At 44.0% G+C, this 27,993-nt stretch overlaps 1 protein-coding gene and 1 pseudogene across 1 annotated transcript; one reads left to right on the forward strand and one right to left on the reverse strand.

Annotated features, from left to right (window-relative positions):
- Positions 1-571: 571 nt before the first annotated feature.
- On the reverse strand, positions 572-18,154 carry LOC106004438 (zinc finger protein 677-like). Its single transcript, XM_013049652.2, has 4 exons — positions 17,776-18,154; positions 14,463-14,553; positions 12,838-12,964; positions 572-4,231 (listed from the first exon to the last, which is right to left on the reverse strand). The coding sequence occupies exons 2-4, from the start codon at positions 14,475-14,477 to the stop codon at positions 2,946-2,948; spliced, it is 1,428 nt and encodes a 475-aa protein (XP_012905106.2). The 5' UTR covers positions 14,478-14,553; positions 17,776-18,154; the 3' UTR covers positions 572-2,945.
- Positions 13,070-13,200, forward strand: LOC123391284 (annotated as a pseudogene).
- Positions 18,155-27,993: the final 9,839 nt, after the last annotated feature.

Consider the following 27,993-nt stretch of genomic DNA (forward strand, 5'->3'; position numbering starts at 1 on the left):
TCTCTCGTGTCTTGAGAACTTTGTCCAGAATGAGGAGTTTCTGACCCTATTCTGAAGGGAAAGATGGAAGCTTTTCATTCAGACATTAAGAGAATTTCGATGGTGCTTCTGGAATCGTCTTCCCCTTTCCTCTGACCATCTGCCCACTTCATGCAGGATTAGAGGTGGTTCCAGAACAAAGTAATCCACCAATGCATAATAAAGCAGACACTTGAAACATCCAATCCTGTGGTTCTACTCCTGTGTTTCTGATTCAGTTCTAAGAAGCAGAGTAAGCCGCACATTATGTGGGGTGGAAGCACACGTCATTTCCAGTGTTCTGGAAAATTACCAAGGTGGTGACAAGTTTTAAGAATGATTTTTGGAGGGACGCCTGGGTGGCTCAGTTGGTTAAGCAGCTGCCTTCGGCTCAGGTCATGATCCCAGCGACCTGGGATCGAGTCCCACATCGGGCTCCTTGCTCCGCAGGGAGCCTGCTTCTCCCTCTGACTCTGCCTTCCACTCTGTCTGCCTGTGCTCGCTCTCACTCTCTCTTACAAATAAATAAATAAAATCTTTAAAAAAAAAAAAAAAAGAATGATTTTTGGATGTACCTATAATGTCCCTTATTCCCATATGAACATACAGCTGCACCTGAAATTTCTAAAAGCCACAGCATATCATGCTGCCTTTCTGTACTTTTTATTTTGAAGAAATTAGATACACAAAATGTGCAAATACCATATGAAAAAGTCCTTATAAACTTCACCCCTTCATCCAGATTCTTCAGATACTTACATAATATAGCACAGTATATCACGCTGTAACCCAGTAAACAAATTTACATCCAAGATCAGGGAGAAAATATTCCTACCCAAAAGCTGTCACGGTGCTGGAGATTCTTGTGAAGATGATGACTAAGAAGTTGGCTACAAACAGGTGCTTGACACTCAGATCTGTAGACCTCAACCTTCACATATGAGAAAAAGGAAGATACACAGGTAAAGAAAGAAGAAAGAAACTCCCCAGGATTGTAATCAGCATCTGTGATATGAAGATGACTCCTCCCATCAAAAATCTGGAGGTCATCTGATGCAATGAATGATGCTCTTCCTTTGGGGGATCCTGCATGGGAACCTAAGTTTCACCTACACTTACCATTTCAACTGGAAACTAGTATTCTTGGGGCACCTGGGTGGCTCAGTGGGTTAAAGCCTCTGCCTCTAGCTCAGGTCATGACCCCAGAGTCCTGGGATCGAGCCCCACATCGGGCTCTCTGCTCAGCAGGGAGCCTGCTTCCCTTTCTCTCTCTCTGCCTACTTCTAATCTCTGTCAAATAAATAAATAAAATCTTTTTTAAAAAGAAAAGAAAACTAGTATTCTTCACTTATGCTTACTTCCCATTAAAACACATTTGCTCTAGGGGCACCTGGGTGGTTCAGTGGGTTAAGCATCTGCCTTCAGCTAAGGTTATGATCCTGGAGTCCCAGAATTGAGCCCCACATCAGGCTCCCTGGCCAGCAGGGAGTCTGCTTCTTCCTCTCCCTCTGCTCCTCCCCCTCTTCATGCTCGCTCTCTCTTTCTCTCTTGCAAATAAATAAAATCTTTAAGAAAAAAATATTTAATTTTAGCTTCATTAAGAGCCTTCTGAGAGTTGAATGGGGAATTCTAAAAAACACTCACAATGTAAGAATCTCTGCTGTCAAGGCACTTAAAGTCTTCATTCATCAAAAATCAGGGATGGGACTACTACCACTTTCATTCTAAGGAGGAGACCTTAGGCACACAGGGTTGAGTGATTTCACTAACTTCACTCCTTGTTTAGCAGCAGTATGGGGACTTAAACTTACTGGGGAGGTAACAAAGCACATGATTAAACCATTATGATATACCGAAAAAGCTGGAAGGCTATGTTCTTACAATAACCTAGATCTAAAAAATAATAATAATAATAATAATAATAATCTAGATCTACACTTAGGTGTTTTCATAACTTGTACTCATGTTTTAGATTACTGGTATGTTTATAATTTTGGCTATGACCAGTTTCCATTTATGTGCAAAGATTTCTTTTATATGCCAATACCAATAACGCATAAAGCTTCTGAGACCTTAACAAACTGGATACTCTGATTGCCAACACAATACATCCAGAACCTGCACCATAACCAAGCTGGACTTAAATGACTGCAAGATTCAATCGGTATTAGTATGGTAACAGAGAGTCCTGTGTCTTGATGCCAGAAACAAGATAGAGTGGCACCTGTCACCAGAACTTCCAAGCCACCTCATACGATGCACAAAAGTATGGTAGATAAAATACTAATGTGCAATAACACCAAGGCTGTGGGGTACAAGATCACAGTACAAAAGTTAACTATCTTCCTACATACCAGCAAGGAACAAATGACTTGAAAATTAAAAATAAACCATCATTCACATTAGGACCAAAACAAGAAGTTCCATTGTGGCAACACATGGAAGGTCTATGATGAAGACATAACATCATTAATAGATTTTCTACCACAGATCCAAATTCAATAATAAAGTAAACCTCATCACAATATCTAAATGAGTAAAATGACTATATAAACTGATGATTAAGTGGGCATTTCCATAGATGCCCCTGCTCCTTTGATACCCATTGTCTTAGGAATTTTAAATCACTTTGACTTCTAATTTTCCTGCAGAGTTTGACATGTGATTTGATTAATCTTCAAGAACTAGACTTAGTTCTCACTAGTAAGAATTCTGTCAAGTACAGTACATTGTACAACTTACTTAAGCAATTCACCACAAGTTGTATTTCTAGGGTTTTCTCCAACATGAACTCTTTGGTGATTCCTGAGGTCAAATCATGGCACGAAGGCCATGCCATTCTTTTGTAAAGTTTCTTTGCAATATGCATTCCCTTATGACTCCAAATATGAGATCATTTAATAAAAGCCTTACTACAGGCTCTACATCTATATCTTCATTCTGTGTATATTCTGGTGTCTACTCAGGCTTGAGTATTGCTTGAAGGCTTTACCACATTCACGACATGTGTAAGGTTTCTCCCCAGTATGAATTCTCTGATGAACTGTAAGGCTTGAATTCTGACTAAAGGCCTTGTCACACACGTTACATTTATATGGTTTCTCTCCAGCATGAATTCTCTTATGTTGAGTAAGATTTGAACTTCCAGAGAAGGCCTTTCCACACTCATTACATTTATAAGGTTTCTCTCCAGTATGAGTTCTCTCATGACCCCAAAGATGTGAACGGGTGATAAATTCCTTACCACACTGATTACATTTGTAAGGTTTCTCTCCAGAATGGATTCTTTTATGTTGAACAAGATTTGAACACTCAGAAAAGGCTTTTCCACACTCATCACATTTGTAAGGCTTCTCTCCTGTATGAATTCGCTCATGTCCCCAAAGGTGTGAACGTATCATAAAATCCTTACCACATACGTTACATTTATATGGTTTCTCTCCAGTATGGATTCTCTGATGCCTTGTGAGGTTTGAGAACCTGTTAAAGACTTTGCCACAATCATTACATTTGTAAGGTTTCTGCTCAGAATGAATTCTTTGATGAGTAGCTAAGGTTGAACAATGGCTAAAAGTCTTCCCACACTCTTTACATTTGTAAGGTTTTTCTCTTTTGGGTGTTTTCTGATGTTGTGTCTGTAATGAAGAATGTGTAAGAACCTTCCCATACTTGTTAGAAATGTTGGTTTTGACACTAGAAGGAATTTTTGGAAGGGGTGAAACTGAGGACTTTTTGGTAGACTTCTCAACTTGGTTACTTTCATGAATTTCCTCTTGGGTTTCAAATCTCTGCAGTTCAGCCAGATGTGAATGAAAGCTTAAACCAAGCCTATTGTCCAAACAGTTCCTATACTTATTTCCTGAAGAGCCTGCCTTGTTTTTCAGTGCGTTATTCGACGTATCATGTTTGTAGTATTGAGATTTACTATTTCTTACAGAAACACTATGCTTTACAGGAAAATCATTACAGAACTTGTGATGTTGTTGGTCTTCTCTACAAGTGAGATTTTTATAATGGGATGTAGTCATTCCTTTGCAATTTTTTTCTTCACATAGCCACTGAGTCTCAAATTTGTTCCCATCTTGCTGAACCCTCAAACCGAAGTCAAAGTCATGACTTATGCGTCTTTTCAAAATCAAGGTTTGGAATAATTCTCCATTATTAATGTTGTCTTTTGGTGGTAATTCTTTGTTCATACATCTAGTAGAGATATCTGTAATATATAAATAGTGATAGGCTTCATATTAACTAGAGTACGAAGACAGATATTTTATAAGAAAAGGTATTACACTGGGCACCCAGGTAGCTCAGTCGGTTAGGTGTCTGCCTTCAACTCAGGTTATAATCCCAGCATCCTGGGATCGAGCCCTGAGTCAGGCTCCCTGCTCACTGCGGGGGCCTGCTTTTCCCTCTCCCTCTCTCTCAAATAAACAAATAAAATCACACACAAAAAAGTATTACACCAAAAGCAGAATTCGTAATTACCAGAGTTATCAAGCTTCTCAACCATGGTGTGCAAATGTTTAGAAACACCAAAACAACCCCACAAGATTTCTCAGTAATGAAAGAGTGATTACAACATAGTTCAAATCATTTTCAGGGAAGCCTATTTAAATGCTCTGTGATCAAAAGTTCCAGTGCCCTTGGGACGCCTGGGTGGCTCAGTTGGTTAAGCAGCTGCCTTCGGCTCAGGTCATGATCCCAGCGTCCTGGGATCGAGTCCCACATCGAGCTCCTTGCTCCGCAGGGAGCCTGCTTCTCCTTCTGACTCTGCCTTCCACTCTATCCGCCTATGCTCGCTCTCGCTCGCTCTCTCTGACAAATAAATAAAATCTTAAAAAAAAAAAAATAAGTTCCAGTGCCCTGAAATACAGGAATTTTCCATAGCCATCCCAAAGCCTAAAAACCTCACAGGAGGGTTAGAAGTGAATCATACTTGAAAAAAAAAAAAAAAAAAATTAAAGTCAATTCTTGAGGGGCACCTGAGTGGCTCAGTCAGTTAAGTGGTTGCCTTTGGCTCAGGTCATGTTCCCAGGGTCCTAGGATCAAGCCCTGAATTGGGTTCCCTGCTTAGCAGAGAGCCTGCTTCTCCCTCTGCTTATGTGCTCTCTCTCTCTCACGCACTCTGCAAACTCTTTTTCTCTCAAATAAATAAAATCTTTTTAAAAAGGGAAAATTCCTTAATACTTATTGTCTACAATATTAAAATAACATTCAAAGATAATAAAATATCCTGAATACTTCTTCCAAAAATATAACCACACCAAACAGGCATACTGCAATATAATAATCAGTGAAACATGGTTATATACCATAATACATGTAGAAATTACATGTTAATCATGTTAAAAAATGATAAACATGTTAATAACCCCAAGTGAATCCAGAAGTAATTAGTAAGTATGTTCATTTATAAAAATTACACAATGTATACAGACTTCAGAATTCTAAAGGGTTTACCCAAAAGAGAAAAATGGGCTGAATTTCAGGAGAAGCACATGACATCATAAATGGAAAATATGTTGAAATCACCTATTTTGAAACATAGTTCTGACAAATATGTACTATCTGACAAATATGTAATATCATAGAGATTAACAACAGGGAACTGTGATGTCAAAATCGCAAAAAAGGGAACACCAGGAGAATACTGCAGGAGATGAACTACCAAAAACGGTCCAAATGAACTCTGTAAAAACCCTGGAAATTAAACACAGGATTCCAGCAACAAGGTACACTCTTCACCAAGAAAAAGGTAGGTGTTTCAACTTGCCCTGAATCTGTGCCCTGCACCTCAGTTAGAAAGTGGCCTTGAAGATGGGAGTCTGCAAGGGGTACAGGCTTCCCATACACAGGGAAGAGATGGGATCTTCAAAGAACTGTGACTGGTTATTTGCTTCTTTAATCTGTCTGCTGGCTCCCTGAAGGACTGGCTCAAAATGCTTGCCTTTCTTTGGCCTACCTCAGATCTCTACCTAGGTGGAGGTGATAACCAGGGGCCTTTGTCACAAACACACACACATACAAATACACATTCCTTCATTCAAAGACTTCACATATTTATTTGACAGAGAGACACGGTGAGAGAGGGAACACAAGCGGGGGGAGTGGAAGAGGGAGAAGCAGGCTTCCCACCAAGCAGGGACCCGATGAGGGACTGGATCCCAAGACCCTGGGATCATGATCTGAGCCTAAGGCAGAAGCTTAACAATTGAGGCACAGGGGCCGTCACAAACATTTAAAGGTTAAGTCTAGTAGCCACTGCCACCTAGGGCAGGGATAACAACTGGGGCAAACAATGGGCAAGTGAAACCCCAAGGAAAACACAAGGGAGCAAGGTACACTGGGAAATTAGGTTTTGAAAATCCCCCACATATTCCAGGGACCCAAAATGGTTTCAGGCATGCCCAGGACCAGACGCATGAAAAAAGACCTGAGAAGACCCCAAGACTATACCTCCTGCTATCCAGCAGATTCTGAGCAAGCAGAAGTGAAGGACAGGGCGCTGTTCTCTTAAACGTCTACCCTGTGTGCTTCATGCACTCCCCAACACACATACACACATACAAAGGTGGAAAGTTGGTATGTTTTGTGTTTGGTTCCAGCAGTCTAAGAAGTCTGCTGAATCTCTAGCTGACCGAGAAGTGAACCAAACGCATCAATGGCTACACATAACAAAGAAAATACACCACACAAAATTTATAACAACAATCACAAGAGACATTAAAAAAAAAAAAATACTTGGAAGGGAGAATATTATGATTTCCAAAGTTTCAACATATTCAAAATGTCCCATTTTTAACAAGAAGGTACACAGGAGCCAACACAACAATAAAGCAGGACCCATACAGAAAAAGAAATATTAAATAAGTAACAAAACCTGGCCCTAAGGAAGCCCAAGTTTTGGACTTACTAAACACATGCTTTAAATCAACTATTTAAAAAGCTAAAAGGAATGACCGACAAAGAACTGAAAAGCAATCAGGAAAATGCTGTATAAATAGAGAATATCAAGAAAGAGATAGAAAGTGGAAAAAGAACCTAACCACACTCTGAAGCTGAAATGTAAAATAGCTGACTTGAAAAATCTCACAGAAAGGTTCAATATCAGGTCTAATAAGGTGGAGTAAGACTCAGCAAACTGGTAAGGAAGTCAGTTGAAATTACCATATCTGAAGAGCACAAAGGAAAAGACCAAGTGTAAATGAACAGAGTCTAACAGTCCTGGAAGAGAACACCATGTGAGCCAACACATGAACCACGGGAACCCCAAAAAGAAAGGAGAGAAGGAGGCAGAAGGAATATTGGAAGAAATATGGTAGACAATTTCTTAAATGTTAAGACAAGACTCTACAAATCTAAGAACTCACTGAACATCCAATTTAAGAAAAAAATCCAAGATGCACATGCAACAAATTATGATCAATACATGGAAGAGAAAGATATCAAGAGAGAATGTTGACACCAAGAAGGGAGAAGCATCACGTATAATAGGACACACCATAGCTTTCAGAGCTGACTTTTCAGCCAAACCATGAAGACCAGAGACAATGGGATAAGATACTTAAAGTGTTGACAAAGGAAAACAACAACAACCACCAAAAAACCACAAAAAACTGTTAATCAACTCTATCCCCATAGAACACTGTCCTTTGAAAATAAGGGAGAAATTAAGGCTTCCAAGAGAAACAAAGGGTGAGGAAGTTTCATGTAAATAGAACAGCACTGTAAGAAATGAAAGATATAGGGGTGCCTGGGTGGCTCAGTGCATTAAGCCTCTGCCTTTAGCTCAGGTCATGATCTCAGGGTCCTGGGATGGAGCCGCCGCATCAGGCTCTCTGCTTAGCAGGGAGCTTGCTTCTCTCTGCCTGCCTCTCTGCCTACTTACCATCTCTGTATGTCAAATAAATAAATAAAATCTTAAAAAAAAAAAGAAAGAAAGAAAGAAATGAAAGATATAGAGGTGCCTTGGTGGCTCAGTGGGTTAAGCCTCTCTCTGCTCAGGTTGTGGTCTCAAGGGCCCGGGATCAAGCCCCGTGGCAGGCTCCCTGATCAGTGGGGAGCCTGCTTCCCTTCTCTCTCTGATTGCCTCTCTGCCTATTGTGATCTCTTTCAAATAAATAAATAAAATTAAAAAAAATAAAAGAAATGAAAGATAGAACATGTCTTAATTTACTCTCAGAGGCCAACTTTAATCTTTATACCCCAAGGATTATTTAAAGAGAGACGGAGTGAGTAAGTCGTAAAGGGAAAGAGTAGAGGGAGAGGCACAGAGAAACCTTTTTTTTTTTTTTTAAGATTTTATTTATTTAGTTGACAGACAGAGACAGTAAGAGAGGGAACATAAGGTGGGGGCAGTGGGAGAGGGAGAAGCAGGCTCCCCGCTGAGCAGGGAATCCAATGTGGGACTCGATCCTAGGACCCTGGAATCCTGACCTGAGCTGAAGGCAGACACTTAATGACTGAGCTACCCAGGCGTCCAAGGCACAGAGAATGTTAAGCAGACTCCATACTGAATGTGAGTCCAACATGGTGCTTATCTCATGATCCTGAGATCAGGACCTGAGCTGAAACAGAGTTGGAACCTTAACTGACTACGCCCCCTTGGTGCCTCCGAGGCCAACATTATTCCGATACCAACCCGAAGACATCACAAGAAAACTTCAAAATAGTATCCCCCTTATTAATACAGATGTAAAAGTCTTCAACAAAACACCAGCCAACTGAATAGAAAGTATTATTAAAATTACACAACAAAGAGGCACCTAGGGGGACGCCTGGGTGGCTCAGTTGGTTGGACGACTGCCTTCGGCTCAGGTCATGATCCTGGAGTCCCGGGATCGAGTCCCACATGGGGCTTCCAGCTCCATGGGGAGTCTGCTTCTCCCTCTGACCTTCTCCTCGCTCATGCTCTCTCTGTCTCTCTCTCAAATAAATAAATAAATAAAATCTTAAAAAAAAAAAAAAAGAGGCACGTAGGTGGCTCAGGGGGGTGAGTGTCTGCCTTTGGCTTGGGTAGAGGTCTTGAGGTCCTGTGACAGAGCCCCATGTTGGGCTCCCTGCTTAGCCGGGAATCTGCTTCTCCTTTTTCCTTTGCTCTCCCTCCACCCACCTCCTGCTCTCTGTCTCTCTCAAATAAATACATAAAATCTTAAAAAAAAAAAAGAAAGAAAGAAAAAATATTACACAACATAAATAAGAGGGACTTGTTCCAAGAATTCAACAGTGGAAGGTTCAACATATAACATCAATAAACATAGTATCTATTAATGGTAAGACAAACAGAAAAAAAAAAAAAAAAACCCTATACAATGATCTCATTGTATGCAGAATATTTGAAAAATTCTAAAATTCTTATGAGAAAAACACTCAGCAGATTCAGAAGAGAAAGGACTTTACTCAACCTCTTGAAGATTATTTATGAAAACCTATAGCTAATGTCCTAGATGAAACAGTAAAAATTTCCCCCTTAGAAAAGAAATAAGACATGGATATCCATTTTCACTGATGCTATCTAACATTATTCTGCAAATTCTAACCAGAGCAATAAAACAAGAAAAAGGAGGAAAAAAAGTACAGATATTGGAGAGCAAAAAGAAAATTATCTCCATGTGAAGACATCATAGATCTCCATAATACAGAATTCCCTGAACTATCCCCTGAAAGACATAAACACACAAACACATACAACCTTTTAATGTTACAGTGATGTCAGAAAAGTTACAGGATACTCAGCTGTGCTTTATGTACTATAATGAACTTCCTGAAAAGGGAGTTATAGAAACGATTCCATGTATAATGAACCATTCAAAGAATAAAATGCCATAAAATCAATTTAACCAGGGGTGTGAAAGACCTGTAAGGCTAAGAATTGTAGAACACTGCTGAGAGAAAGTAAACATGTTTACATAAATGGAAAAGACATAGCATACAATGCATTGGAAAATTTCATATTTTTAAAAATGGTAATATTGACCAAAGTGGTCTAGAGATTCCACATAGACAAAAACCATTTTTATCAAAGTAGAAAAAACATGGTATTCTATAAAATAGATAATCAGAGACAAACACAGCCTGGTGGTTTCCAGGGGATGGGGATGTGGAGAAACTGATGAATGGGTAAAGGACAGTAATCTGGAGTGATGGGAATGTTGTACAATTAGACAGAAGTGGTTCAAGTAGACAGAAGTGGTATTAAAAAATTGACATATTCTGATGTTAATATGTTAAAAATTTTGAAACTATCTGGAAATAACAGTTTCTCTTAGACTGGCTTCCTCTAATTACCTGAAATTCTATCACTGCATCTCTCAACATAGTTTCACACATGAAACAGACATGAGGTGACAGGCGTTACTGCCATATGTAGTTATAAACATACAGTTATCATGAATGAATAAAAATTAATGTCCAGTTGCCCAGAATTAATGAATCCTGACTTCACAGAGATTATCGGAAGACTATATATAACCTTAAGGGTCATATGACTGAGAGCAAGGAATAACTTCTAAGGCAGCATTATCAGTAGCATTTGAGGACAGAAAGTCTATTTGCCAGTGCCAGAAGATGCATGTGCAGAGGTGATCACCATAAGAAACAGTGATACCCAGAAAATTACAGAACACTCTAGAATGTAACAGCCTTCATGGGTTACAAATAAAAGGTTTTCCAGAATTTTACAAATTTGGTGGAAAACTCTGTCAAAAGTCATAGTGATGAAAAAGTACATGAAATGTAAGATCCATATGTTTCTATAAAATAAACTTAGAATTTTAGGTATTAGTTCAGTGTACCTAAGAGTTACCTGGTGAATACAGACACAGAAATGATTTAACATGAAGCATCTGAACGGACTTTAAAACACCTCTACAAAATTCATGTGAAACCTAACAAGTTACATTTAGAAAATTTAGGATATACTACAGAAAAACCAAAATACCTTATAAAACGAACAATGAATGAATTTCTTTGTATTTCTGAGGTGAACAGAGACACTTCATAACAAGAGCATAGTCTCAAGATATCCAATATGCCCAATTTTAAAAACCCAAATTCATTCAAATGAAAAAGGCTCTTTGTCATCAAGCAGGTACTAACTCAAGCAAAACAGATATAGGAAGGATAACTATGATTATATTTTCACCAAATTCCAGAGGTCATATAGGTTTTTGGACAAAGCCCACTCCTTCATATCCATCAGAACTGTAAATAAGTGTTCTCCATCCAGAATGTTCGTTCACCCAGTAAAACTCCTCATGGGAGAGCTCACAAGTTGTCCGGCACCTGAAGGCTGGGTTATCACAGCAGAAAATGAGGATAAAATTCCAGACGCCGAGGAACTGTATTTCAAAACCAAGAAAATTTCAGAGGCAAAACCAAACAAATGTAGGAAACCAGGAAATCAGCCACAGTCAAGGGCTTCCCACACTCCAAGACTAAGGAGATGCTGCATGAGCAAGACACACAAAAGGCAGGAAATTAAGGAAGCGGGGTGATTTTGTGGAATGCTCAAACACGACCTGGTGTCTGCTTACAGATTCCAGGCTGAGGGCCCAGAGCCTGAGATACAGTCCCCTTGAAGGACTGGGAATCAAAGGTTTTCCCTGCCCTCTCTCTACAGAGCACTGCCGAACAGCAATGCTAAAACACCCCATCTACTCCCAGTACACATGCCCCTGCAGGGCAAAAGTGGAAAGGAGGATACAGAGGATATGGTGGAGGCACGAACAGCCAGAGGGCTTTGGACAGCCCATGCTTCTGCCTGGAGTCCCACAGGCAAAAGAGCAGCCGACGTTCCCACCGTGACGGGTCACTCAGCACATGAAACGGGATGCAAGCCAGACAGGGCCTGCAGTCAGGACCGGGGGTGGGGCGGCGGGGAAAGCCCTACATCAGATCTGTGTGGACTGAGCAGGGAAGGAGAGGCTAAGGAAGGAAGAAAGCCCCTTACAAAGAGCCCTTCCTGTGCTCCCCAAGGTTGAACCAGTAAAGGGCTCTAAAAGACAGAATAGCATGTCTGGGTCATATTAAAGACTCTGCCCTTGTCGCTGACCAGAGCAGCAGAACCATCAACAGTGGAAACATACACATATGAAGAAGAGGACAAGAAGAGAGGGAGAACAAGCTCCTTTGAGAGCCCAAGAGAAATCGATTCTCCTTTCCCACCCCCTCTCCCATGTGGGGACAATGTCCCAAATGACATTTCTGGAAGTCACCTCCTCTCTGCATCTGCCTCTTACTTGTGTTCACATCGCTGACTTCTTCCCTCTTGCCTGGGTTTTGGGGCTAGTTTTGCCCCACTCCTGGCATTCCAGGGCTCTCCCCTGCTACACAGGGAGGTAACTTTCAGCTCAGAAAGAGATTCCTGCTGACACAAAAACTGGGAGATGATATCCTGGGATTTTCCTAGCCCTTTGTCAGCTGGGACCAAGGACGTTCATTATAGGCAGGTCTAGAAAAACATTTCACAACTTTGTTTACGGATACACCTCTTCCTAATGCTTAAATGTTTGACATGCAAATATCCAGCTCTCTTCCCTGAATGACCAAATCAAGATTACAGGTGTAAAACCAGGCAATGTGATAGTTTTAAAAAATTTCTGACGTAAGGTCTTGTTCTTCCTCCAGTTCTAGCACCACCACAAACCTGCACGATCATCTGGGTGTAAAATCCAGACACCACACTGTGAAGCTTTTCAATTCTGAATCAGCAGGGCTTCAATCTCAGGCAAGTAGGGAAAGGGCGCCCAAGAAATTTCCAAGAGAAACACAAAGATATACTAGGGCAGTTCCCAACCTCCAGAGGGAAACTATCCTTACTCAGGGAGACCAGGTTCCTGTAGTTCTCCACCATCACATCCCTGTACAAGGCCCTCTGGGCAGGGTCCAGGCACTCCCACTCCTCCCGAGAGAATTCGATGGCCACATCCCTGAAGGTCAACCGTTCCTGAAATAAAAGCACATTTCACCAAGAGGCCATTAGGAAACTACTTATTTCATAAAAATGAGGGGAGGAGAGAGGTATAAGGGTCCATTAGAGATGACTGCTTCAAGCTTTGCGCAGTGGCAGTATCATGGCCAATGAGGTTTATTTGAGGCGCGATTATTGCTAATTGAAAAATGACTGCTTCAATAGGTCCACAAAAGATCATTTTAAGCAAGTCATATATCCCTGATTTTGATTTGTTACACTTTCCCATCATAGGATTTCCTTCAGCTAAACTGAGGATTTTAGAATATTGTGCCAGATAAAACACACAAATGCAAACACATCAACAAATGGTAAATTATATGCAAGTTCTAGATAGTATGTACTACACACAAAATGACAGCTGATTTCTAAATGAGCAATAGCCTAAGTAGAGTGTTCAGGGTTCACAAAGTCTACAGTAGTGTCAGTGAAAGGTAGAAACTGCAAAATGGGAATCTCATTAACAATAAAAGCATCTGAAGTTCTGAACACTTCCCGTATGGTACGCATTACTCTAATGCTTTATAAGTGTTAACTTGTATAAGGACACTGCATCCCGTTAAATTAGTATTTGTCCCCATCTTACATAGGACCCAACTCTGGCACAAGTACTCTAACGAACACACTCTGGTCAAACAGAGATAGTAAGTAGCAGGGCCTGCACTTGAACCAAGAGGTCAGGCTTCAGGATGGAACACATATCCATCCCACGCAGTGAATGAAGTAATGCATACGACAGTAAAATCCACTGACAGAAGGTTTGCTAATAGAGAAAATCTGAAACAAGTTCAAGGCTGGAACATAACACATGCAAGCACACCGTATTCTTAAAGCTATTATCTCATGTCCGTGTTGGTGTAGAAATAAATTTAAGGCCATGGAAAACATGTCAGACATAAAATGATGTCTTTTTTACATACCATGGGCTAGTATTCACACACAGGTGTGGACACAAAACGCACACATTGAAAATAACTGAAATCAAAATACTAGTCTCTAAATGACATCTATTTTTGCATAAATCATCATTATCATTTTTTATTCATGTGTATTTCTGGAACACTAAACATGCACAAACTGTTTTAGATGTAAATGAAATTATCAATGTCATTCTATCCAGTTTGCTGACAAAAACAACCCTATAAGAATATATATATATTTTTAAGTAATCTCTACTCCCAACATGGGGCTCAAACTCACAACTTCTAGATCAAGGGTCCAATGATCTTCCCACTGAGCCAGTCATGCACCTCTGCAAGGTTTTTTTAAAAACAGTAACAAGTACTTTTGATCCCCGTTAAATACGTATAGGGAAATAGAACAGCTGGAATCTGCATGCAGACAGGGACTGATGGAAGTCCCTGGGCTGAGCATGAGCCAACCTGGCACGAGGGACCCTTCCAAGTGTGATGAGCTTGGTCACATGGAGGTGAGGACACAGAGCACAGAACAAGGAACCGAGACAGGACTTTACCTGAGAAAGAGTCATTCCTGACTCCTGGGCTTTCTTCTTCTCCCTCTTCTGGGCTTCTCTCCCAGGCAAGATGGGTCTTGAGACGTCAATCCTGAGCATCAAATGTATGCTGTTTAGAACTGAGTCAACATTCACCTGCCTGTGCCACACCCCCCCACACGGGAAGATCCCCCCATGTGGGACACAGCCCTCTGCTGCCCACGGCCACAGTGCGGATTCGGGGACAGTAAGCTGCTACATGGAGACCAGTACATGAGTGTTCTGACCTCTTCCTGCAGAACTTGCTCCCCTCCTGGTGAAGCGCACACAGGAGCTGCAGCAGAGGGGATCCGGGCTGCACTGAGCCTCCCTTCAAGTCACAGACCTGCCCTGATAACACCCTATGCAGAGAACAGCCCCCTCACCTCTCTCCAGATTAGGGGCTGCTTCCAGTCCTTATCAATGGAGGAGCTGGCCTGGGGCTCAATACTGGATATAGATCAGAATCACCTGGGGCCCTTTCAACACCACTGAGGCTGAGCCCCATTACACAAGAAATCCCTGGGGACTGGGACCTTGAGGAATCCACAAAATGCCTCAGCAATCCCATGGGCAGTCAAGGTGGAACATGACTCAGAAGAGCCCAGCAGCCTACCCACCCCTGTGGCTCTGCTCTCTTGTGGGACCATCCCCCGTAACCAGACGGTAGAAGAGGAAGTAGCCGAGATCCACACAGAGAGGCATAACAGGCCAGTGCGGGTAGGGGGAGGCTGGAATGGGACACGGCAGTGTCAGAGATGGCCCCACGAGAAGGTGATATGGCAACAAACACCTGGGGAAGGAAGTCCACCACCAGCATTTGAAGAGTCAGAGAATCCTAGACAGGGACCACCCTTGGAAAGCCCTGAGGCAGTCCTGACCCTGGCCCCAAGAACAGCAGGACAATGATGACCCTGGTCCCGAGAACAGCAAAGAAATCTGTGGGCCTCAATCCTAGTGGGAGGAGAGGATAAGCAGGGGATCAGGTCACAGAAGTAGATTAGGAATGTCTGGCGTGGTCTTCAAACACTCTTCTCCTTCATTTCAAGTGAATTTTGGAAAACACATAGTCTTTCACCCAGATCACTGTGTTTTGTTTTGTTTTTAATTCTATCATAAATGAAAACACATACAAAGAATATGCTGTGTCTTTTAAAAACATGCCAGGATGGTCACCTAAACCCCAGGAAGGACAGCACTTCTCTTAACTGGGAGGTGGAGGACTGTAGGAAACACAACTGGGGAAGTTTAGGAAGTCATGTTTGGAAACTGTAAGGTGGAGATGACTGTTAGATGTCCCAGCAGAGATGCAGAGGAAATAGCTGAACAATACATTCTGGCACTCGGAATGGAGGTCTGAGATGGTGTGTGAACCTAGGAAACCTCAGGGTATTTAAACCCTGAGATGCAGGGACATGGAAAGTCACTGGGTGTAAACAGAGAAAAGAAGAGGTCCTAGACTAGCCAATGGGGTACTCCTCCAATCAGAAAGCAGAGAATTGAGCAAAAATCAACAGAGGAAACTGAAGTTAACAAGTGCAGAGAAGAAAACTGAAAACACACACACAGATAATAGATAAAATATGTCAATTCTGTAATGTCTGGAAAGCCATGAAAAAAAGGTCTTCAAAGGAAAAATGAGTGGTCACTGTTCAACTTGTTGCTTTCAAACAGATGAAGAGAGTCAATTACCCAGTACATTTAGAAAATTGGAGGTCATTACTGCCTCTGACAAGGGGATGGAATGGTAGATGAGAAAGTCTGTTTTAAGGTCAAGTGTCAAATGGAAGCAAGACTGCAGAGTACAGACAAGTTTTCAGTGTTTTGCATAGAAGAGTTCAATGCATCTTTTCACTATTGTAAGTAATGCTATGAACACAGAGTACAAACACTTGTTCTGGTCCCCGTTTTCAACTTCTTTGTGTATATACACAGAAGTAAGTTTGGCGGACTATATGGTAATTCTATGCTTAATATTTTAAAACTATCTCATGATGCTAATAAGTATAAAATGCACCAGCCTTATAAGCAGTAATTCTTTCTCACCTGTTCAAACAAGCAAATTTAACATTAAGTACATTGTGGAGACACAGGTCATTGTAACACAACGGAATCAGCCATGTCCCATTTAGCACCACTCATCCAGATCTCGGTTCTCCTTCTTTCTCCCTCCCAAGGATTTCTATTAATCTGTTCGTGTGTTTCTCTTTCCTGAGTCTCTCCACTGTTTCTCCTTTCCTCTGATTCCCCTGGCTCCGCCCGGTTTTCTCCCCTTTTCTCTCTTTCGCTGCACCTACACCTTCCAGAAAACTCTTGAAACCTACTTCACCTTCCCTTACTCTTTCATCCCAACCTTTCGGACTGTCCCTACCTCCATAGATGTTGGCCTCTCTCTCCCCTCACCCGTGTCCTCTCTGCTCCCCAGTTCCATTCCCTCTTTCCTGTCACACCCTCTGGCTAAGCTCTCGCACTGCTGTTTCTCTCTGGGCGGTCATCCCTACCGACTCTCTGTCCCAGCTTCGTCTACTCAAAACCACCTTCTCCTTCCCACTGTCTGCGTGAAGTGCGTCGCCCTTGTCACCCCACTTCTGTTAACCGAGGGCCCTCTTATTCGGCTCCCCTTCTTCCGGAGCGCCTCCCTTTCCTCCACATTTCGCTCGTTTCTTTTCTCCGCTGGCGACTTGCCCTTCCGCTCTTAGGGCCTCGTTGCAAGTCCCTCCCGCATCCTCCTCATCTCGCCGTCTATTACGGACCCTCTCACTGCTCTTTCCTTAGCCATTCTCTTTCTCCGGCTCCCCCCCCTCCCGCCCCCATCCCTCATCTGCCGCAGTCACGGCCTCCACAAGGCCCCCATCCTCGCGTGAGGGAGGGGACCTGCTCCGTCACTCCCCGCGATCTTCCGTCCTAATCCCACTCCTGAAAGCATGCACTGAAGAAGGTGTCTTCCTGGGCCTCGGTCCCCTCACTGCACGCGGGGTTGCATGGGGACTTCTCAGGAGGTCGGCGCGGTCTGCGCGTAACCAGAGCCAGGGAGAGACTCCGCGCGTCTGTGGGCCGAGCCGGGCCAGGCTGCGGCGCGAGGTGCACACGCCCATCTCCCTGGACTCCCACGGCGCGGGTGCGAGCGGTGCCCGGGACGGCGTGAAGCACGCTGACATTGCGGCAGGCGGCGGCGGGCGGGTGGGGGCGACAGGCGGGGACCGACTCGGACGATGGGAACCGAAAGGCCCCGGGACCCCACGGGCCGGCAGCGCCGCCCTCTGGATTCTGTGCGTCTCCGCGACACGCTACTTACCGCGGTGGGAGGCGCGGGTGAAGGGACTCGAATGTGCGTAGACACCCCACACCTCAGGATTGTATGCCTGGGGACTGAGGTTCTGACGCAGAAATGAGCAAGTTAAAAGCCCTCAGGAGCCGATTTGACCTTCTCTCCGGTCAGCCGCTTCCGGGTCGGCAAACAGGTGCGCGTGCGCGCCGGCGCACCGGCGAGACTGTGAGGGGCGCTTCCGGTAATGAGTCGGATGCGAAGGGCTGCCCGGCCGGGGTGCTCGCCGCCTATGGGAGGGCCTGAGTGGGGCGCCTCCGGCTGTCCGGGGAAGCCCGTACTGGCCGGGCCTTCGTCCTGAATTCGGCGGGCGGGATGGGGTTTAGTTTCGGAGAAGCATTTCCGGCAATGAGAGGGAAACGGATATGATCTTTGGGTCCAGGGCGGGGGCAGGGCCGAATGGGTCGGAAACGGCATAGAGCTTCCGGCAACGGGCGCGCGGGAAGGGTCGCCATGTCTGCGCGGTCGGAGTCGAGGCCACTACCGTTCGGCGGGCCCTGGCTAGGGCGTGGACCGGGAGATTCCCGCGTTCAGGGAGCCCAAACGACCAGGGTCTGGAGCCTGGGAACACAACCGGGACCTAATGTGGGATCTGGATGGAGCCTGGTTTTCTCTGCCTCTGCTCCCACTACGTGGTTTCGGAATTTTCATCCCTGCCAATTTCTGCCGCGTCCTGTGGAGCAGGATTGCTGCCTGCCCATTTAAGTTGATGTTTTCAAAAGTTTGAGGTAAAGGATGGAGTTTTGTGGGCCCTTTGTGTTGAACGCTAACGTGGTTACATTCTCTTAAAGTGAAAGTGGCGTTCCTGAAAAACCATTTTGACGACAAGGAGCAAATCTTGGCAAGGATGTGGAGAAAAAGGAATCTTCCTGCACTGTGTGCGGGAATTCAAACTGATGTGGACATTGTGGAAGACAGTATGGAGGTTCCTCAAGTAAAAGTAGAACTAACTTCCAAACAGTAATGGAACTACTTCGTATTTACCCAAAAAATATAAAAAACACTAATTCAAGAGGATATATGCACCCCTATGTTTACTGTAGCGTTATTTATAATAACCAAATTATGAAGCAGTGAAGTATCAGTTGATAGAGGAATGGATAAAGGAGATGAGTGTGTGTGTGTGTGTACACATACATACACAACCACAATGGAGTGTTTCTCAGCCATTAAACAGCAATTAAACATCGAATTCTCTCGATGGCCACATCCCTGAAGGTCAACCGTTCCTGAAGTGAAAGTATATTTCACCAAGAGGCCATCAGAGAAGGATTTTTATTTCACAAAAATCAGAGAAGGAAAGAGGCAGAGCAGTCAGTGAGAATTGAATAACCAGATAAATACATTAAAGATCATTTTGAGCAAGTCCTATATTCCCAGTATTGATTTGTTACACTTTTCTACCAGGGAATTTCCATCAGCTAAACTACCGAATTTTATAATACTATGCCAGATAAAATACACAAGTGAAAAAATTCAACAAATGGTAGACTATATGTAAGTTCTAAATATTGTGTTGTATACACCGCTGTATGATAGCTAATTTCTGCATGAGCTCGGCCATGAACAATGTCTTCCCGGATGACCAAATGCACAGAAGTGTCAATGAAAGGTGAAAACTGGAAAAATGGAAAGCTGATGATAACTGAACCGACTAAAAGTTTTGTACACTCCCCATATGGTTAGTATTACCCTCATGCTTTACAAGTGTTAACGTGTTTAAAAACATAGTATCCCATTAAGTTAGTATTTGTTTCCCTCTTACACAAGACCCAACTCTGTTACACTCTAAGGAATGTGCCTCTGGTCAGACAGGTAATACTCAGCATAGCCTCCACCTCAACCAAATGGTCAGACTTTAGGATAGACCCCGTAACAACCAGACAGTAAAGTAATGGATACAAGAGTAAAAATCTGTTGACAGAGGGTTTGCTAATGGAGAAAACCTGAAACAAGTTCAAGGCTGAAACATAAGCCTGGATAAATGATTACTATAGAAACATGCACACACACATGCATAAACATACAGTTAGTGCTCTTACTCCTTGTAGCTTATTCGTGTAGTGGTGTAGAAAAAATTTTAGGCCATGAAAAATATTTTAAACATACTTTCAAAGTTAAAATAAAAGGTATTTATGACATGACAACTTTTTTACACACTACAGACTCCTGCCCATAAATGTGTGCACATGAAAACACACACACTGAAAGTAACTGAAATCAAAGTTGAAGTCTCTATATATGTTTTTAGAATAAATCTTCATTATCTCTCGGCTTTTACTCATGTGCATTTTAGTATCTCAGGTATAATAAATGTAAATAAATTGTATTAAATGTAAATAAAATCGTCAATGCTATTTAGCCTGCTTACAAAAACAGCCCTGCAAGAAATTTTTTTCTGAAATAACATTTAACTTTGATCTTCATTAAATACATACACGAAGTGTCTGAGCTGGAATCTGCAAGCAGACAGAGGGACTGAGGGAAGGCCCTGGGCTGAGCATGAGCCAACCTGGCATGAGGGACCCTTCCAAGTGTGACGAGCTTGGCCACATGGAGGTGAGGACACAGAGCACAGAACAAGGAACCGAGACAGGACTTTACCTGAGAAAGAGTCATTCCTGACTCCTGGGCTTTCTTCTTCTCCCTCTTCTGGGCTTCTCTCCCAGGCAAGATGGGTCTTGAGATGTCAATCCTGAGCATCAAATGTATGCTGTTTAGAACTGAGTCAACATTCACCTGCCTGTGCCACACCCCCCCACACGGGAAGATCCCCCCATGTGGGACACAGCCCTCTGCTGCCCACGGCCACAGTGCGGATTCGGGGACAGTAAGCTGTTACATGGAGACCAGTACATGAGTGTTCTGACCTCTTCCTGCAGAACTTGCTCCCCTCCTGGTGAAGCGCACACAGGAGCTGCAGCAGAGGGGATCCGGGCTGCACTGAGCCTCCCTTCAAGTCACAGACCTGCCCTGATAACACCCTATGCAGAGAACAGCCCCCTCACCTCTCTCCAGATTAGGGGCTGCTTCCAGTCCTTATCAATGGAGGAGCTGGCCTGGGGCTCAATACTGGATATAGATCAGAATCACCTGGGGCCCTTTCAACACCACTGAGGCTGAGCCCCATTACACAAGAAATCCCTGGGGACTGGGACCTTGAGGAATCCACAAAATGCCTCAGCAATCCCATGGGCAGTCAGGGTGGAACACGACTCAGAAGAGACCAGCCCAGCAGCCCACCCACCTGTGGCTCTGCTCTCTTCTGGGACCATCCCCGGTAACCAGACAGTGGAAGAGGAAGTAGCCGAGATCCATGCAGAGAGGCCTAACAGGCCAGAGTGCAGGTGGGGGGAGGCTGGAATGGGACACGGTAGTTTCATAGATGGCCCCAAGAGAAGGTGATATGGCAACAAACACCTGGGGAAGGAAGTCCACCCCAGCATTTGAAGAGTCAGAGAATTCTAGACAGAGGGACCACCCTTGGAAAGCCCTGAGGCAGTCCTGACCCTGGCCCTCAAAACAGCAGGACATCTGTGGGCCTCAATCCCAGTGAGGAAGGAGGGGACAAGCAGGGGATCAGGTCACAGAAGCAGATCAGGAACGTTTGGCCATCGTCTTCAGACACTGTTCTCCTTCATCTCAAGTGAATTTTGGAAACCATGTAGTCTCTCACCCATACAGTCTTTGGTTTTTGCTTTTTTTTTTCTTCCTTTCACTCTTTAAGAGAAAACACACACGAAAAGCATAATATGCTATGTATTTTGAAAACAATATGGTCACCTAAGATCCAGGGAGTTGGCACTGCTCTTAACTGGGAGGTGGAGGACTGCAGGGAACACAATTTGGGGGAGTTCAGGAGGTCATGTTTGGACACTGTATGGTGGAGACGTCTCAGCAGAGATGTCAAGGAGACAGGCAGTGAAAAAAATCTACATTTAGGGCAGAAGTCTGAGATGGAGTATGAATCTGGGAGACTGCTGGTTTGTTTGTTTGTTTAAGATTTTATTCATTCATCTGTCAGAGAGAGTGCACAAGCAGGGGGAGTGCCAGGCAGAGCACACAGAGGGAGAAGCAGGCTCCCTGCTGAAGTAGGAGCCCAAAGAAGGATTTGATCCCCTTGACCTGAGGGGATCAGGTCATTGATCCTCTCATGACCTGAGCCAAAGGCAGCTTGCTTGACCAACTGAGCCACCCAGGCGTCCCACCCCTGGGTATTTAAAGCCACGAGACATGGTGACATGGAAAGTTCCTGGGTATAGAGAAGAGGTCCATGACTGTCTTGTGGGGTGCTCGTCCAATCAGAGAGCAGGAAGCTGAGGAAGAATTGGAGAGGAAGTGAATCAGCTGAAAAGTGAATAGAGTTGAGAGAAGAAAATTGAAACACAGATGAGAGATAAGATTTGTCAACAGCAAGATGTCCTGAAAGCCATGAAAATACATGTTTAAAGGAGTGTCCAGTTTAACATGCTGCTGATCAGACAGATAAAGACAGATAAAGTAAATTAACCAGACTCAGGAAATGTAAAAATACCTGATCGCTTTCCTGTTTATAATTTCTCTGGGTATGTACCCACCAGTGGATCTGTGGATTATCTGATAATTTTATATTTACTTTTATAAAGAAATCACTAACTTTTTTTTTTTTTTTTTTTTTTTTTTTTTTTTTTTTTTTTTTTTTTTTTTTTATAGGGGATGCACTGTTTTCAGTCCTTGGGGCAGTGCACAATACTTTCAGTTTCACCACCTTCTTTCCAGGGCTTGTTCTGAAAGACCCTCGATCCGCACCCAAGAAGCAGACACCAAGCCTCCACTGGATGCAAGTTGCAAGAGGTTTATTGGTTACACAGGCGCCTGCAGACGCATCAGCCTTTGTGGACTGAGCGCGCCGGGCTAGGTTGGGGAGCAGATTATATAGGGCAGGGTTGGGGTGGCGGGAAGCAAGCTTACAGAAGCAGATGCATGGTTACAGGGATCTGATTGGCTAATTTAAATCAAGCATAGTCAGGCGTTGGGTTTAAGGCAAGGACACAGCCGTTCTGGCGGGCCTTGCCTCAGCACTCTGGAAAGTCCCAGGTACATTCTATTCCTCATTTGTCTTCCCTTTTTGACAGGCCGGTTGACCATAGACAATAGACATCCTGGTATGTGTTGCCATCCGGCTATGGGGACAATCAAGCCTCAGCAAGGGGAGAGGGGGTGCTGTGGGGACATCAGGTTACTTAAACAAGCCTTTAGCAAGGGGAGAGGGGTCTTTCAGTTTTTTTCGGAGCCTACACTTTTTTTTTTTTTGAGTAGAGTCACACAAGTGGGTATGCAGTAGTATCACTCTGTGGTTCTGATGTGCAGTTCCCTAATGATTAGGATCACTGAGCACGTCTGCATGAGCTTAGTGGCCATCCATCTGTGTATCTTCTCCAAAGAAATGTCTATTGTGGTCTTTTGCCTACTTTTTACCATTTACCTATTTTTCTTTTTTTGTCTTGCTTTCCACTATCATATCCAGGAGTCTGGATTTTTTTCATGAAGGTGATGGAAAGCCAGTGGAGAATTTAATGCCAGTGACTGACATGACAGGACTTCAGATTTACTCTCTGTAAATTTATTCTCTGGCTGAGCCTAGGCCTTGCCTCTTTCCTCACAGTAATGTTCACTATTGTTGGGCTAGGACCAACTTAATCTTCTAATTACAATGGGTAAAAACCTCCTGCAGAAAAATGCCACACGGACACAGGTGCAAAATTTCAATCACTTTAGGGATCATGGTCATTCCGATTTCCTGCTCTTGTCCTTCATCTCCATGCTTCAGCTGTGTTTACTGAGGCCTAGGAAGGAAGTCTTATCACAAGTTACCTTGAGAACCTCTGAGTTCAGTGAGAATTAATTACATGTAACTGGATTGTGAAAGGGCACCCTAATGAAACATGGGGCACTTTTCTTTATCCTGATCATATCAACTCCATTTTAAAAATTCAAGGATCAGAGTGTCTGGCTGTCTCAGTAGGTACAGCATGGGACTTGATCTTGGCTTGAGAGATCAAGCCCCAGACTGGGTGTGGAGCTCACTTAAATAAGTAAGTTAAGTAAGTAAATAAATATAAATAAAGGGCACTCCATAAGAAAAAAAATATGTGACATTAAAAAAAGAAAAATTCCAAGATCATCCAAAACATGCCTGAGCAAAAGAAACTTCTTTCGTGGTTTTAATCAATGGGGAAATATTTTATTATTTTTTAAAGATTGAATTTATTTATTTGAGAGAGAGAACAAGCAAGGAGGGGAAGAGAGAGAGAGAGAGAGAAACAGACTCCCTGCTAAGCAGGGAGCCCAATATTTGCGGCTAGACCAGGATCCCAGGATCATGACCTGAGCTGAACCCTGATGCCCACTTGTCAGAGCCACCCAAGTACTCCATCAATGAGAAAATATTTTAAACACATAAAATGATAAACACAGAGATTTGGTACTGAATACTTTGAAAGAGAGTCATCTGTGGAGGTAAGCTCTGAGCATATTACCTCACCACAAATAGATCAGTTCTACCGGAACAAAGTTCAGAGTCAATCCAGCCCCACCTTCTATATGTTCATACAAAGGACCTGAGGGACCTAAAGGGAACATCTACTTTGGAGCTGGCACCTCACTAATTAAACAAATCACATCAAGGAAGAAGAGACACCAGGGAATGTCAGACTAACTTACTTAACTAGTTTCTGACTATTAAGATCATGGGCACCCTTACCAGACACGCATTGAAATAGTCCAAAGTTATTTACTAACTACCAAATAATGTTCCAATATATGAAAATGAGTAGAATGAATGCAGAGGTTCTCAAGTACACACAATGTATTAAGAAAAAAAAAAAAAACAGGTTGTAATTTTTAAAAAATCTAGTATCTTCTGGAGTCAAAGCTTTCTTTCCTTAAAAAAAAAAAAAAAAAGATTATTTATTTATTTATTTGACAGAGAGAGAGAGAGAGATCACAAGGAGGCAGAGAGGCAGGCAGAGAGAGGAGGAAGCAGGCTCCTCGCTGAGCAGAGAGCCTGACTTGGGACTTGATCCCAAGACCCTGGGATCATAACCTGAGCGGAAGTCAGAGGCTTTAACCCACTGAGCCACCCAGGCGCCCCAAAGCTTTCATTGACTGATTGATTGAGAGGGGGAGAGAGACTCCCAAGCTGACTCCAACCCCAGCACAGAGCCCTAGCTGGGGCTGGATCTCACAACCCTGAGATCATGACCTGTGTTGATATCAAGTGTTAAAAGCTTAACTGATTAAGCAACCCAGGAAACCTTTGGGTCAAAGCTTTTAACATAATACAACTACCTAACATTTAGAAAGAATCATAAGAGCTGGTTTAAGATGTCACCATTATTGCAGAAGTTAATGATGATTTACAGAATAGTTGATGTCCAATACGCTAACATTTACCTCAATCTGACTTACAAAATGAATTAAACGTAAGAGACGTAGAAAGAAAAAGCAAATCCATTTCAAAGAAAAAGAAACACTTTTAATATTGCTTTAAAAAAAATCATGAAAGGATTGATTCGGGAATTTCTAGTTCCAATCCCTCTCCCCATGCGATCCCAAGATAAGAGGGTGATCCATGACTGACTGACACAGGTCTCTCCCCTCTCTCTGGCTGATCAAGGGTTGCAAACGCAAGCTATCTTATGATGCTAATAATTATTAAATGCACGAGCCTTATAAACAGTTGATATTCTCTTTCTCAACCGTTCGATTCAAACAGGCAAATTTAAAGTTAAATACATTATGGAGCCCCATGTCCCATTAACCACCACTCATCCAGATCTCGGTTGCCCTTCCTTCTCCCTCCCAAGGATTCCTGTCTATTAATGTGTTCGAGTCTTTCTCTTTCCTGATTCTCTCCACTGTTTCTCCTTTCCTGTGATTCCCCTGGCTCCGCCCGGTTTTCTCCCCTTTTCTCTCTTTCACTACACCTACACCTTCCAGGGAACTCTTGAAACCTATTTCACCTTCCCTTACTCTTTCAGCCCAAGCTTTCGCACTGTTCCCATCTCCATAGATTTCGGCCTCTCTCTCCCCCGACCCATGTCCTCTCTGCTCCCCAGTTCCGTTCCCTCTTTCCTGTCACACCCTCTGGCTAAGCTCTCGCACTGCTGTTTCTCTCTGGGCGGTCATCCCTACCGCCTCTCTGTCCCAGCATCGTCTACCCAAAACTTTCCTCTCCTTCCCACTGTCTGCGTGAAGTGCGTCGCCCTTGTTACTCCACTTCTGTTAACCGAGGGCCCTGCTATTCGGCTCCTCTTTTTCTGGAGCGCCTCCCTTTCCTCCACATTTCGCTCGTTTCTTTTCTCCGCTGGCGACTTGCCCTTCCGCTCTTAGGGCCTCGTTACAAGTCCCTCCCGCATCCTCCTCATCTCACCGTCTCTTACAGACCCTCTCACTCAACTTTCCTCCGCCATTCTCTTTCTCCGGCTCCCCCCATCTCCCTCCTCGGCCGCAGTCACGGCATGCACAAGGCCCCCCATCCTCGCGTGGGGGAGGGGACCTACTCCGTCACTCCCCGCTCCTGAAAGCCCGCACCGAAGAGGTCTCAGTCCCCTCACTGCAAGCGGGGCTGCACGGGGGCGTCTCAGGAGGTCGACGCGGTCTGCGCGATACCAGGGCCAGAGACTCTGTGGGCCGAGCCGGGCCAGGCTGCGGCGCGAGGCGCACACGCCCATCTCCTTGGACTCCCACGGCGCGGATGCGAGCGGTGCCCGAGCGTGAAGCACGGAGACAGCGCAGCAGGCGACGTCTGAAGGCCCGAGGGCCAGAGACCACAGGCAGGGACCGACTCGATGGGAACGAAAGGCCCCGGGACTCCCGGGCTGGCAGTGCCGCCCGAAGGATTCTGTGTGTCTCCGCGACACGCTTCTTACCGCGGTGGGAGACGCGGGTGAAGGGGCTCGAATGTGCGTGGAGACCCCAGACCTCAGGGGTGAAGGCCTGGGGACTGAGGTTCTGACGCAGATAGGAGCACGTTAAAAGCCCTCAGAGGCCCATTTGATTTTCGCTCCCTAACAGCCGCTTCCGGGTCGGTGAAAAACTGCGCGTGCGCGCCGGTGGAGCCGCGGGACCGGGCAGGGCCTGAGGGTACTGCTTCCGGTAATGGGAGGTGTGCGAACAGTGGCCAGGCTCTGAAGCGCATAGTGTGTGGGCGGGGCTGGGGCGAATCCTGGATTTTGCGCTTCCGGCAAGTGGGGGAACTCAAGCCCCGCCAGACCTCGGCCCTAAACCCGGGGGACAGGATGGGGTGGAGCTATAGAGGAGTGCTTCCGGTAATGGGAGCGAAACTGAAATGGCCGGTGGAACCAAGATGTCGGAAGGGCGGGGCCAGGCGGAAACTGGGCGGAGAACTTCCGGCACTTGGCGAGTCCTGAGGTTTGCTCTAGCTAGGATTTCCGGAGAGAGACCGGGACTGCTCAGCGGCTGGACAGGATCTGGCGTCCTTGTGCCTTTTTTTTTTTTTTTTTTAATTTTTAACCTTTCCTACTTATTTTGTGTCCAGTGGGATGGGACTACTTCCTGCCAATTTAAGTTCATGTTTGAGCAGTGAGGTAAAGTTGGAGTTGTGCGGGACATGTGTGTTGAAAGTTAACATGGTTACATTTTAAGGGTGAAAGTTGCTTTCCTCAGAAACTGAGAACAAGAAATAACGTCTGGCAAGGGTGTGGAGAAAAAGGAACCCTCCTGTACCGTCTGTGGGAATGCAAACTGGTTCAGATTATTCAACCATAAAAGAGTGACATCTTGCCATTTGCAACAACATGAATGGAGCTAGATGGTATAATGCTAAGTGAAATAGTCCTTTTTCTCCAAGTCTTTGCTAACACTCATTGTTTCTTGTGTTGATTTTAGACATTCTTACAGGTGTGAGGCGATATCTCATTGTACTTTTGATTTCCATTTCTCTGATAGTAAGTGGTGATGAACATCTTTTCATGTATCTCTTGACCATCTGGATGGCTTCTGTCAAGTTCACTTTACTTTTATCCAAAGTAACTAATGTGTTTTCATTAAAAAATTATTTTATATTTTAGCACTTTGCTCCTTTTCTGTTTCATTTTGTATAAAAAGACTTTTAATATAAAATTTGTAAGGTTTCACTGACATGTACATTATATGACATTTCATAAGCTTTAAAGTAATGCTTAG

The sequence above is a fragment of the Mustela putorius genome, unplaced genomic scaffold (genome assembly GCF_011764305.1).
Source record: "Mustela putorius furo isolate JIRA1106 unplaced genomic scaffold, ASM1176430v1.1 tig00000196_pilon_pilon_pilon, whole genome shotgun sequence".
Taxonomy (NCBI): Eukaryota; Metazoa; Chordata; class Mammalia; order Carnivora; family Mustelidae; genus Mustela; species Mustela putorius.